General features: G+C 36.8%; 1 protein-coding gene across 1 annotated transcript in view; it reads right to left on the reverse strand.

Moving 5' to 3' along the window:
- The window catches only part of CNTLN (centlein), a 236,370-nt gene that overhangs the window by 94,186 nt on the left and 127,434 nt on the right, over window positions 1-14,750 (reverse strand). The window contains exons 13-15 of the mRNA XM_058168055.1: window positions 9,147-9,335; window positions 3,026-3,101; window positions 254-792 (exon numbers count right to left, since the gene is read on the reverse strand). Of these exons, the coding sequence (XP_058024038.1) occupies window positions 254-792; window positions 3,026-3,101; window positions 9,147-9,335 (804 nt within the window). The remainder of the gene's footprint in view (window positions 1-253; window positions 793-3,025; window positions 3,102-9,146; window positions 9,336-14,750) is intronic.

The raw sequence follows: 14,750 nt of genomic DNA on the forward strand, positions 1-14,750 counted from the left end.
ACTAGAAGAAATCAAGCATTGCCTTCTTTTGGGTTTCCTGGCACCTATTCAAATACTCATGCAGTTGTGGCTAATTTTGCATGCAAATTTCAGTCAATAAACTCAGAACAAGACCTCCCAAGATATTTCAAAGACTCTGACAGTATTTTTTCTGCATACCAAATCGACAGTAGTTGAAATTCAATTTCTATTTGCTAGTGTTTTACATATGCACAGTGTCCCTTCTACAGAGCTAAGTTAATGAGAGCTGTACCTGCTTTCACTCATATCTTCCCAGCCGTCCTTACTGAAGTTCTCAAGTGCACCGCTCATATCCTTGATGGACTGATTGCAAAGAGACTGATGTTCCACCAAGCTCTTTTTCTTTCCCGTTTTCAATTTAACATTGGCACCTGTATTCTTACACCTACATTGTCCACAAGCTGCTTCCACTGTGGCTTTGGAGTCAAGCATTTTTGCTTTGTCCAATAAAGTCTGCAGTTGTTTCACTTGAATCACCAAATCCACATTTTCATTTTTCAATAAATTTCCTTCTGCCACTTGCCTCTTTAGAGAAGTGACCTCTTTTTCCAATCCATCTATTATTAACTGGAGCTTTGATTTGTCCTTCTTTGCTTCTGTGATCTTTTCCACCAATATCTTCAGCTCTTTTTCTCTGTCTTCTGCATCTCCTGTATGCTTGTTAAGTAATAGTTTCAGCTCGCTTTTATCCCTAACTAACCCTTTATTAATTTCCTTCAGCTTCTTGGATTCTTTTTCAAAGCCCATTATTCTTCTTTCCAATTGTGAAATCTAAATACAATACCCAAAAAAAATCACTTTAAACGTTTTACGTAGAGGCTGGTCTTTTCATTATGACTTAATGTCCTATATAATCTCTGGAAATAAAACATAGGTTAAAACACACTTCGTTAAAAAGCAGCTGTTAACGAACTGCTCTACTTGAACAAACTATATATCCTGTACCTCTTTTAGTGATGTGAAAACCTAATAGAAGGGAAGGGAATAATATGTCTTCTTTTTCCTCTTTTTTTCCTGGACACTTGGATTTCCAAGATCTGATCCTAATTATTTGTTAATACAGTGCAAAATAAGTACAGAACTATGCAATGTTTTCCATCTTTAAAGTGAGACACACTTTATATTCATAAAACCATATATTTAGAATAACAGTAAGAATCTGACTCTGAGAAAGTGCACATTTGTTTTTCCACACAAACCATTAGCTTGAATGAAGCCAAATATAGAGCATTGATTTCTGTTACAATTTTGGCTTTGAGTTTATTGTAACTCTGTATTTTGGCAGAAAAAGTGAAAAAATAACTTCAAGGTAATGAGAAGGAATGCCTTTGTATTGTAATACATCTGTTAAAAAGGACAGATAATAAAATAAATTAAAATCCCCAGTGACACAAAAGTGATATGAAACAGAACAATGCATATTTATAATATGATTGTGATTATGAATTCTAATTATTCAACTTTTTTAAAAACAGAATTATGTGGTAGTCCAGATTACAATTTTGGGTTTGAGTTTATTGTAACTCTGTATTTTGGCAGAAAAAGTGAAAAAATAACTTCAAGGTAATGAGAAGGAATGCCTTTGTATTGTAATACATCTGTTAAAAAAGGACAGATAATAAAATAAATTAAAATCCCCAGTGACACAAAAGTGATATGAAACAGAACAATGCATATTTATAATATGATTGTGATTATGAATTGTAATTATTCAACTTTTTAAAAAAAATAAGACAGTGAAAAAATAACTTCAAGGTAATGAGAAGGAATGCCTTTGTATTGTAATACATCTGTTAAAAAAGGACAGATAATAAAATAAATTAAAATCCCCAGTGACACAAAAGTGATATGAAACAGAACAATGCATATTTATAATATGATTGTGATTATGAATTGTAATTATTCAACTTTTTAAAAAAAAATAAGAAAGTGAAAAAGTGACTTAACGATTGTTTTTCACACTTGTGTCTGTTGCAGGATCCCCATGGTCACATGATCAAAATTCAGCCTTTTGGCAATTGATTCATATATATGACGGCTGGAGTATCTCGGGGTCATGCGATCACCTTTTGCAACCTTCTGACAATCAAAGTTAATGGGAAAGCCAGATTCACTTAACAACCATGATACTAATTTAACAACTGCTGTGATTCACTTAACAACTGCTGTGATTCACTTAACAACCATGATACTAATTTAACAACTGCAGTGATTCACTTAACAACCATGATACTAATTTAACAACTGCTGTGATTCACTTAACAACCATGATACTAATTTAACAACTGCTGTGATTCACTTAACAACCATGATACTAATTTAACAACTGCAGTGATTCACTTAACAACCATGATACTAATTTAACAACTGCTGTGATTCACTTAACAACCATGATACTAATTTAACAACTGCAGTGATTCACTTAACAACCATGATACTAATTTAACAACTGCTGTGATTCACTTAACAACCATGATACTAATTTAACAACTGCAGTGATTCACTTAACAACCATGATACTAATTTAACAACTGCTGTGATTCACTTAACAACCATGATACTAATTTAACAACTGCTGTGATTCACTTAACAACCATGATACTAATTTAACAACTGCTGTGATTCACTTAACAACCATGATACTAATTTAACAACTGCTGTGATTCACTTAACAACCATGATACTAATTTAACAACTGCTGTGATTCACTTAACAACCATGATACTAATTTAACAACTGCTGTGATTCACTTAACAACCATGATACTAATTTAACAACTGCTGTGATTCACTTAACAACCATGATACTAATTTAACAACTGCTGTGATTCACTTAACAACTGCTGTGATTCACTTAACAACTGCTGTGATTCACTTAACAATGCTCTCACTTAGCCACAGAAATTTTGTATTCAATTGTGGTCGTAAATTGAGGACTACCTATATCATTTTTTGGTGGTTAAAAAAAGGGACATTATACCAAAACATTGATAATGAATACTAACATTGGTGAGGCAGAGATTAGCACACCAGGCAAAACTTATGATCACAGGAACAATATCTAAGGAAGAAGTATTCATCCTTGTTTGCAATAAAGCAACTAATAAATGTTATGTCAATGTATCTTTGAGCCTCTGCTGTAAGCAAATTTTTGAATTTGGGCTTAAGTAACTTAAGCACTGAGATTGATCACTGTGCCAGAAAAGAAATTTCACACTTTAGGTAGAAGATACCATAACTGAATGTTTTTCATTCCAGAATTTCAAATTAGAAATTGCTCTAGAAGGAATTAATAAAGCGATTACTTCCTACTATAATCCAGTAGTTTGGGAAAGACATCTTCAAGGGTTCTATATTATGCCAAACCATTCTTGACAGCTATGTCATTAAAATTATGTATCATAAACTTCTTCTATCCCACGGGTGACAGCTACGACATCTTCTATCACTCAATTTGTTTTCCATTACTCACTCTATCTTAAGATAAATGAATGTGAACATTTCTTATTCTCAGTTATTACTTTAATACGTTTGTCATTTAGTAATAATGAGATGAGAACCTTCATTACCTAGAAAAAACTACTGTACTTACAAGCCATTTTACAAATATAAAAATAAAAAAAAATTATGTGGTAGTCCAGATTACAATTTTGGCTTTGAGTTTATTGTAACTCTGTATTTTGGCAGAAAAAAGTGAAAAAAGTGACTTAACGATTGTTTTTCACACTTGTGTCAGTTGCAGCATCCCCATGGTCACATGATCAAAATTCAGCCATTTGGCAATTGACTCATATATATGACGGTTGCAGTATCTCGGGGTCATGCGATCACCTTTTGCATCCTTCTGACAAGCAAAGTTAATGGGAAAGCCAGATTCACTTAACAACCATGATACTAATTTAACAACTGCAGTGATTCACTTAACAACCATGATACTAATTTAACAACTGCTGTGATTCACTTAACAACTGTGACAAGAAAGGTTATAAAGTTGGGCAAAACTCACTTAACATTGGACTCACTTAGCAACAGAAATTTTGTATTCAATTGTGGTCGTAAGTTGGTGACTACCTATATCATCCACAATATATCTATTATAACAATTACATTCTAATTAACATTACATCCATCTCTTAAATATAATATTTAATCCAAGTTCCTAAATTTTACTATCTATCCTCCAAAATTAAACAATATTCCATCTTCCTATTCCTTTATACCTTTAATATATCATATAGTACCCCTAAAATTACACATTTATATCCACAATAAGTCATTTACAAAAATTAACCATAATCATATTTAATAAAGTTAAACATTCTCCTCCCTTCTTCTATCTTACACATTTTCAACCATCTATTCACCATTCAACTTAACATCTGTTAACAAAGAATTCCCAATCTTTAATACATTAGTATAAAAATCTCGTGCTTTACAAATTGTATTGAGAAAATACTTTTTCCTTTATAATTCAGTGTTAAACCTGCTGGAACCTCCCATCTAAAATATATCTATTATAACAATTACATTCTAATTAACATTACATCCATCTCTTAAATATAATATTTAATCCAAGTTCCTAAATTTTACTATCTATCCTCCAAAATTAAACAATATTCCATCTTCCTATTCCTTTATACCTTTAATATATCATATAGTACCCCTAAAATTACACATTTATATCCACAATAAGTCATTTACAAAAATTAACCATAATCATATTTAATAAAGTTAAACATTCTCCTCCTTCTTCTATCTTACACATTTTCAACCATCTATTCACCATTCAACTTAACATCTGTTAACAAAGAATTCCCAATCTTTAATACATTAGTATAAAAATCTCGTGCTTTACAAATTGTATTGAGAAAATACTTTTTTCCTTTATAATTCAGTGTTAAACCTGCTGGAACCTCCCATCTAAAATATATCTGATGTTTCTTAAGCTCATCCACCAGAAAGGCAAATTCTTTTCTCTTTCTTAACATTTTAGGAGGAATTTCCTTCATCATTATTATATCTTGTCCTAATATTTGAAATTTATTTTTATAAAATGCTTGCAAAATTCCATACCTAATCCTCTTATTTGTAAAATAAATAACCACATCTCTCGGTAAACACTTCTGCCTTGCCCACCAGGAATTAACACGATAAATTTTTCAATATTAACTTCAAAATCTTCTGGTTCCATTCCTCTATCTGGGCAAAGGCCTGAATAAAAATCTCTTTCAAATTTTCCTCTTTAAATTCTCTTAAACCCTTACCCTTATAGCATATTCCATTAATTTATATTGTAATATAACCCTTTCTTCCTCTGCCTTATCAGCCTTAACCTGAATATCATCTATTTTATTTTCTAAATTCAAATTAATTTGAACTTCATCTATTTTCCTTTGCAAATCTAAATTAATTTGGTTAAATTCATTCAGTCTTTCTTCTGTCTGTGTACTAGATAACAATAATGGAGTAATTGATCCCTATAATTTTTCATCTCCTTACTCTGCTCTTCCACCAAATCTTTTAAAATCCAGTATTTCTCTCCATTTCATTAAATTTTGATCAATTTCTGAAAGATGAGCCTCCATAAGCTCCTGTAAAAAATTCCTTAGACTGTCTTTAATATCTTCTTTCAATTTCCGTACCTGAAGTGAAGATATTTCCAATAATTTAGAAGTGGTTAAATCTCTTTGCTTAAAAGCCATTTTTAAACTAAGTAATATCAAGAAGAAGAAGAAGAAAAAAAAAAAGAATCCCAATAATTTTTTCTTCTTAAACACTGTAAAAAAAAGATAATAAAAAAAGAAATAGATTTTTTTTTTTAAAAAAAGAATTCCATTTAGAAAAAAAAAATCTTGTTATTTTCTTCTTAGAGGTTCCACACCAGCAATTGTAATCAGCATTTCCTTAGCTTTCACTTTCAAAAAACAAAACGCCATCTTTCTTCATCTCCACTCTTCAAATAACTTCTCTGTCAGGGAGTTAAAATCATCTTACAAGCAAATGCCAGCCTTCCTGCTTTCGATTCTTCCGTGTTGAAAATTTATCATAAATCCTCTTCAGTCACGGAGATGGACGCTGCGTTTTGCTCTGCTTTTGCAGAGGCGTTCTGGACTCTGGAGCTTTTTTGAACTATCGAAGGAGCGTTTCCCATCAAACCACCAGAAATCATTCTGGGGCTTTTCTTGGGGGCTCAAACTTCAGTTCAAATGCTCATCTCCCCCTCTTTGCCCGAGGCAGAGATTTACGAGCTGTTGACAGAAGATTAGCACTGTCTAAACAGCTCTCACAGAATCACAAAGAACGGGCGGACTGAAATTGCCGCCATTAACACAGCGGAGCCAAACCGGAAGCCTAGATCCAAACTTTTGAAGTCTCAAAATTGGCTTTATAATGGATTAGCCATTATGTACAAAAAAGGATATAATCTGAAATTTCTAAGTGTAAGTTCTAACACTTTTCATAAGTCATTCCAATTAACTATCTCCTGTAAATTGTCAGGAACAAGTGAAAAGTCATTCACCCACAAATACACATCCTGTGTTTCATTTCTTAATTGCTGCACCCTTAAATCTGCAACCTGTCCAAAAATTGCTCCAATGTTTTCCAATGAAGTCAGTTCACATATTCAGCTGACTTTCATAAAATGTTCAACAGCTAACAATGGCAAAATGGTAAGTAGGTTATATAAAAGAAAATAATTATATCAAAATTGCTTAGAAGTTGTAAATATTAGGAAATAACATTCTTTATAAAATACACCTATGAATATGCGGGAAACATTTCCTTTAACCATCCCATTCAGCACTATAAGTAGAAAGAGTAGGTCAGGTATGATCTTCAATTTACAAACAAAGCAGAAGTGGAAGAAAAACATGCTACTCTCTGTAGGTTAGCAATCATCTTGGCATAAACAGTGACTAACAAGTTTGTTAGACTGAATTAGCCCTTTCTTTTGTCTTTGGAACTTGTCATGCCCAATTAAAACTTCTGTGTTTGTGAAATAAATGGAGCAATACTCTAAAGATAACAGAAGAGAAAAAAAATTGTGCAGCTGGGGAATATGTACCTTTACCTTGATATAAATCTATTTTCACCCATGTTAGTTCCAAGCATAGTCCCTTAGCACAGTGGTACTACATACATTTTCTACTTTTAATCTTTTTCAAAATATTCACTCATTTGAATATCAATTGTAGCTTTTACATCTACATTTACTTTTCAGAGATTTTCTTTTAGTTTTTAATAATAAACTGATCAAAGCATTCAGTGTTGATCATATAACAGAATTAGATAGATGAATTACATACAGCTACCATATCTTAACAAATACTCTATATTCTAGGTAGACTAAAAAACTGAAAAGGGACCTTTATATTTTTTTCCATGTTCTAGAATATTCGGGACAAAAAGTGCGACAGACGACAGTGGGACTCATTACAATGTTCATTTCAGTCATGCAAATAATTTAAATTTATCTGTCAGAATGCATACCATATATGGACATCATCATCATTCATAATTTTTTGGAGGAATGCTGCTACAAAGAAAGGCTCTACCTAGTCATGTAATTCTGTTCAAGACAACATTTTTTCCTCATCTATCCAGTTCTCAGAGGCCTTTCCTCCAACCCAGTGATGGCTAACCTTTTTGCCATCGAGTGCCAGGAAGGGGGGCGGGGGCATCATGCACGTGTGTGCCCACACCCATAATTCTATGCACCCTGCCCCATGCACGCGATCTCCCCCTCCCCCCGCTCCTGGCACGTGATGGCCCAGAAAGCCCATTTTTCTCTTTAGAGTCTCTAAAACAGTCCATTTGTCAACTTTCAGCCTCCGGAGGACATCCGGGGGGGGGAGGCTGTTTTTCGCCCTCCCAGTCTCCTAGAGAGGCTCTGGAGCCAGGTGTGAGAGAAAAACGAGCCTTCCCCACCCACTCCCCAAGGCCCTCCAGAGGCAAGAAACAGCTTGTTTCCCTACTTCTGGTGGGCCCAGAAGGCCCAAAAATCAGCTGGTCGGTGCACACATGCACACCAGAGCTGAGCTCAAATGCCCACTGATATGGCTATGGGTGCCATCTGTGCCACGTGTGCCATAGGTTCACCATCACGCCTCTAAGCTATATAACATTATGGTCTTGTTTAAAGCAAGGAGGATCACTTTAAAAAAAGACATGGTCCTTATGTGATGTTATACTATTTCTCCAAATACATATCAGACTATTTGAATTTGTGATTACAACAACACATATTTTTGTATTATTAATATTGACACTTACCTATGGCAGCAAAACCTAAAAAAGTACTAGTCAGATTCAAATGAAAATATTGTTTCATAATACTCAATTACAGTCACTAAGAAAAAATATGAATAGCCAGCTTTACAGGTCCAGTGTGATTTAGTTATAATTAAATAGTCTAAGAGTCGTGGTGGGGCAGTAATTAAAATGCAGTACTGCAGGCTAACTCTGCCCACTGCCAGGAGTTTGATCCTGACCAGCTCGAAGTTGACTCCTTCCGAGGTTGGTAAAATGAGAACCCAGATTGTTGGGGGAAGTATGCTGATATTGTAAACCAAAAGCACCATAAAGCAAGATATAAGTCTAAATTCTAAGTGCTATATAATAACCAGAACAATGAATCAAATATGAAAGTGAAAGAGGTTCTGAAGAATATTGTTTCTTCATGCATTTGAAGGAATCAAAATGTGTTACCATTACAAAAAGTAAAGAAACCATGAATCTGAACTGTAAAATAACTGCTGAGTTCATAATTTGGTTTATAGACTTATAATAATTTTTCATATATAATCCATATGCATAGCACGTACAGACCTTGTATAAGCAATTTTCCCCAGCAAGAACTCGGACCAGGAACTCTGTCACCAAACAAGCATAAAACATGAAGTCACATGACCACATCAACTTACGACAGCCGTTCCAGCAGTCCCAGTTCTGCATATTCGTAGCACCCCACAGTCATCATTTGTGACCTCCTGCTGGCTTCTCCATTAACTTTGCTTATTGAAACTGGCAAAGAAGATCACAAATGGCACTCCCATGGCTGAGGATGCGGCAACTATGGTAATTATGAAATGGTTGCTTGAATAGTGATCAAGTGATAGTGATCACTTGTCCTTAGGGATGCTGCAATGCAATGCTACAAGGACATTAAGCGAGGAGTACTTGTAGATTGTCAGGATGGCTAAATCAAGCTTACCTTCTCTTTCTTGCTGCAAACACATATTCAACTCTTGTATTGTAGTTTTATCTCTAGAGGCATGCACTTTCATCTGATCCAGTTCCTCCTCCAAATTCAGTCTAGAAGTACATATAAAGAATTCAGTGTTACATAAAAAGAATGCCAAGAAAAGATCAAATAAGATACATGCTGCAAAAATCGAAGCAGAATCAAAACTGTGGTACTAGGTTTGATCAATGCAATAGATTTATATAATCAGACTTAATGTGGAAAATAGATAAAGAAAAGAAAGATAGACAGTATCCCAATTTAGTGATACAGAAGAGTCAATATTTTTATTGGAGAGGATGGAACAGAATCTGTAGCAATTTGGAAATTCTTGGATAATTCTTTGAGATATATCCTTGAAGGAGTGAAGGAGGTTATTATCACTCAATGCTTGGAGGACATAATTTCAAATCATATCACAGTAGAATAAAAAAAGATCTGGTAATAATAAAATAAGAAACTATTTGAGTGGCTATCTTGCTTCAGAGCCTATTGAAAAACCCAGATCTTTAAAATTTTGTGACAATACAGTAGGGTCAGGGCCAGATAAGGTCTGTCTCTTCAGTACACCTACATAGATTGTCTGTTGTTTAGTTTCTGAAGATGACAGTCTTTTACAGATGGTACCTGGAATTATCTAACTATGTCATATCTTACTGGATGGGCAAAAGCAACTAGAGATAAGTGGGTACCCAAATCCTACACCATGAAATGCTTTATAGGTGACAAACAACACCTACCAAGACAAGTGTAGCAAGTAGAGTAGAGAAGTTACCATATTTTTCAGAGTATAAGACGCAAATGATTATAAGATGCACCTAGGTTTTAGAGGAGGAAAACAAGAAAAAAAATATTCTGAACCAAATGGTGTAGTAATATATTTAATAAAATATAGCAGAATAATATTTCAACCATGTAAAGTCAACAGTGGTATTAAGAACCATCATCACTGTCATTAACAAACAAGGAGAGACTTTAAGGTTCAAGCACTCTTCTAATTTTCTGGAAACCCCAAGAACTCATCATCGCTAGTGTCAGAATTTAGAAAGCTCAGTTGCTCACAGTCACTGATATCTTTTTCTTCGCTACCTTCATATATGGTATCATCTTCAATTCCATCTTAGGCATTGCTAATGCCATATTTTTGAATGACCATGCAACGATTTCATCTTTCACTGAGTGCCATGATGTTTTCACCCATTCACAAACTTGAGTGATAGTGGGCCTCCTCATTCGTCCAGTAGGTGTCAGATCATAATTACTAGCAGCCATCCATTTGTTCCACTCTTAACATAACATAACATAACATCAGAGTTGGAAGGGACCTTGGAGGTCTTCTAGTCCAACCCCCTGCCCAGGCAGGAAGATGGTTATCCAACATTTTCTTAAAAATTTCCAGTGTTGGAGCATTCACAACTTCTGAAGGCAAGTCGTTCCACTTATTAATTGTTCTAACTGTCAGGAAATTTCTCCTTAGTTCTAAGCTGCTTCTTTCTTTGATCAGTTTCCACCCATTGCTTCTTGTTCTACCCTCAGGTGCTTTGGAGAACAGCCCGACTCCCTCTTCTTTGTGGCAGCCCCTGAGATATTGGAACACAGCTATCATGTCTCCCCTAGTCCTTCTTTTTGTTAAACTAGACATACCCAGTTCCTGCAACCGTTCTTCATATGTTTTATCCTCCAGTCCCCTAATCATCTTTGTTGCTCTTCTCTGCACTCTTTCTAGAGTCTCAACATCTTTTTACATCGTGGCGACCAAAACTGGATGCAATATTCCAAGTGTGGCCTTACCAAGGCATTATAAAGTGGTACTAACACTTCACGTGATCTTGATTCTATCCTCTGTTTATGCAGCCCAGAACTGTGTTGGCTTTTTAACAGCTGCTGCACACTGCTGGCTCATATCTAAATGGTTATCCACTAGGACTCCAAGATCCCTCTCACAGGTACTACTATTGAGCAAGGTACCACATATACGGTACTGGTGCATTTTGTTTTTTTTGCCTAAATGTAGAACCTTACTTTTTTCACTGTTGAATTTCATTTTGTTAGATAGCGCCCAATGTTCAAGTCTGTCAAGATCTTTCTGTAACTTGAGCCTATCTTCTGGAGTGTTGGCTATTCCTGCCAGCTTGGTGTCATCTGCAAATTTGATGAGTTCCCCATCTATCCCCTCGTCCAAGTCATTGATGAAGATGTTGAAGAGTACTGGGCCTAAAACAGAGCCTTGGGGTACTCCACTGCATACTTCCCTCAATGTGGATGTAGTTCCGTTGAGGACTACACGTTGAGTGCGGTTGGTCAGCCAATTACGAATCCATCTGGTGGTGCTGCTGTCTAACCCACATTTTTCTACTTTATCTAGTAGTAGGTTATGGTCTACTTTATCAAATGCTTTACTGAAGTCCAAGTAAAGTCCAAGTCTTCTCGCATATAGATTTTAAATGGTTTGTTGATGGAAATGTCAAGAGGTTGCAACTGGCTAATAAGACCCCCAGGAATTACAGCTAGATGAATCTTCACTTCTTTGAATCTTTTCTTTATGGTTTCGCTAATATGTGCTCTAAACTGATTGAGCAATAATAAAGCAGTTTTTTTCAGAAGCCCTCCAGGATGTTTGGACCACACTTTTTCAACCCATACTCTCATTCCATTTTCGTCCATCCATCCTTTCTCATGGACATGCACAACAACACCTTTTGGAATCACTTCTTCATATTCACTTTCTGAATATTAACATCGGTGGCAATTTGGTGCCATCTGTACAACAGGACAACACAACCGTGTAATATGTTTTCTCATGTCCTGAGGTTTTCACGGTTATGCTTTTGGCACCTTTCAGATCAACAGTCTTATTAGATGGCACATCAAAGGTTAGCAGGATCTCATCCATATTCCCAATCTGGCCAATTTCAAAATTATTTTTCTTCTTAGTGTCTATTACAAATGTATGAAAAGACAGAATCTTAAATTCCCACTCTTTTGGCATTTTTTGCACAATTCTAGTTTTGGTGTGCATAGCAAGGCCATATCGCCTCATAAATCTGAAGCACCATGATGGTGATCCAGTAAAATCCTGAATGCCTTTCTGTACAGCAATGCATTTGGCTTCATGTATTACCATTTTTGTGGAAATTGAGAAGCCATTACTCTGGTGACGTGTGATCCAGTCTTTCATGTCCACCTCTAATTGTGGCCACTTTGCAGAAAGCCCATAAATGTTGTACTTGCTTTTATCTTTTACTTTTTGCAGCTGATCCACCTGTTTCCTCCACTCTCTTATCATTTTTTCAATTAGAAGTGGTCCAAAATGTTTCTCCGCTGCTCTCTTTCCATGTTCCTCAACATATTTCATTGCTTTCAGTTTAAAAGAAATTTTATATGCTTGCCTTTTCTGCTTTGACATCCTTGTACCAGTGTGTAGCGTCAGGAGGTACCATAGTATTTTTTTTTGCAAGAAAGAACAGTAATGCGTCCTTTATAACAATACAGAGCACTGTAGTTGAAATCATGCTCATACATTCATATACAAGATACTGGTATACCATATACAGTACATGCCACACTAGCTCATTACGCCCCTGTCCTAAACCAACAATAGCAAGATGAGAATTTTAGGACATTGGTGATTCTTTTCCTCCCCTCCCCAAAAATCTAGCCATGTTATCTTTACAAAGGTAAACAGGCAGGCTCTAGCATGCCTGCCCCTGCTAAGAAAACACAGTCTGCCACTCCCAAATTGCATCGATGGCTGCGGTGGAACAGGAAGCCATGCCATGCCCAGTGATGGGAGGGAAAATGGACGGCAAGAGGAGCCCTGTTTCACTACGTGCGCCCCAATAATTCTAACCCTAATCCTAATCCTTGCCCGCCCTCTCCGGCACTGGAAGACAACCCATACCTCTCTCTGTGTCTCTGGGCTCATAGTTCACGCAGTTCAAACGGTACAGCAGTCCAGGAAGTGTGGCAGGTAGTAGAAGGCCCGGCAGTGCAACGGGATGGTAGGTGGTGGCAAGTGCGGTGGGGTGACAGGTGGTGCGGCAGACCCGGTGGGGAAACAGGGCAGGAGATGGCAGCAGGGCAACAGGCCTGGCAGGGCGGCAGGCCCGGCAGCAGGGCAGCAGGCAGCAGATGGTGCTGCAGAGTGTCCTCAGTGAACTGCTCAATGAACAGGGCAGGCAGTGGTGGGATCAGCTGATTCTCCACACTTTAACGAAAGGTTCGGCCGAACTGGTTGAATCCCACCTCTCCAATTGGAGGTTGGATCAGCCTCCCAGAATACCGCCTATCAGCTGCCTGTTGCTGCCGTCCCAACTCTCTCCTCTCCTCCCCCCAGGTATGACTGATGCAACATTTGGAATATAAGATGCACCACAATTTTCACCCACTTTTTTGGGGGGGGCGGGGGGGGCGGAAGTGTGTCTTATACTCTGAAAAATACATGAAAGGTACATGAGAGAACAGGAAGCACCGATAACTCATTTCAAATTCCAATAGATTCTGAGTGATCTTCAAGGTGGCTCCATATACAATGTATCACAATAGTTAAAATCATAAATTTAGTCAAGTTTTAGTCAAGCTTGAGTAAAAGCTTGGATTGGAAAAAGTACTTCCCAATCAAAAAAAAGATTGTAATTTGCCATGGGGTGGGTTATAATCAGTATATGAAGATATTTAATTGTACCTCTCTATCTCTGGCAACCTAAGAGATGCTGTTGATGTCCTGGTCCAGTGCCTAGAGCTGTGGGGGTTTGGAATGGGAACAACAGGCTCCAACTGAACCTTGACAAGACTGAGAAGGTTTTAGGGCCTTCTGAATCTATGGATTTTAGATCTTTGGTATTGAATGGGATATCTGTCTCAAACAGACTCAGTGCAAAATCTAGGGTTCTTTCTGGACTCACGACTCTTACTCAAGCAGATGTCGAGGAGGGCCTTTGCACAAGTTCATGTTATGCATTCCTGGAATGTGAAGCTCTGCTTACAGTTACTCACATCCTGGTCATATCCTTGAAGGGTATCTGGAACTTTCAGCCCATGCAAAAGGATCTGGCAAGGGCAGTTATGCATGCCCATAGGTCACACATTACACCTCTGCTCTGTAAACTGCAGTGGTTACCAGTTTGCTTCTGGGTCCAATTCAAGGTGCTGGTTTTGATCTTTAAAGCCGTACATGGCATGGGGGTCTGGTTATCTGAAGGACCGCCTCTCCCTGATTACATCTACCTGTCCCAGCAGGTCCAGCAGGAGAGGCATGTTGTGGATCCCACGTCTCAAACTGGGAGGAGATATCCTTGAAGGAACCTTTGATGCACTTTCTTATTACAAAGCCTTCCTTTGATGTTACATAAACTATCACTCTGTCTTCAATATTTCCCTTTTAGGGAAGACTATTGAAGCCATGGTTGAGAATTAATTTCAGAGCAACCCAGAGGAAACAGATTATCTGTATTTTTTTAAATCAGGCTCTCACTTCATGTGAAAAC

The sequence above is a fragment of the Ahaetulla prasina genome, chromosome 2 (genome assembly GCF_028640845.1).
Source record: "Ahaetulla prasina isolate Xishuangbanna chromosome 2, ASM2864084v1, whole genome shotgun sequence".
NCBI lineage: Eukaryota > Metazoa > Chordata > Lepidosauria > Squamata > Colubridae > Ahaetulla > Ahaetulla prasina.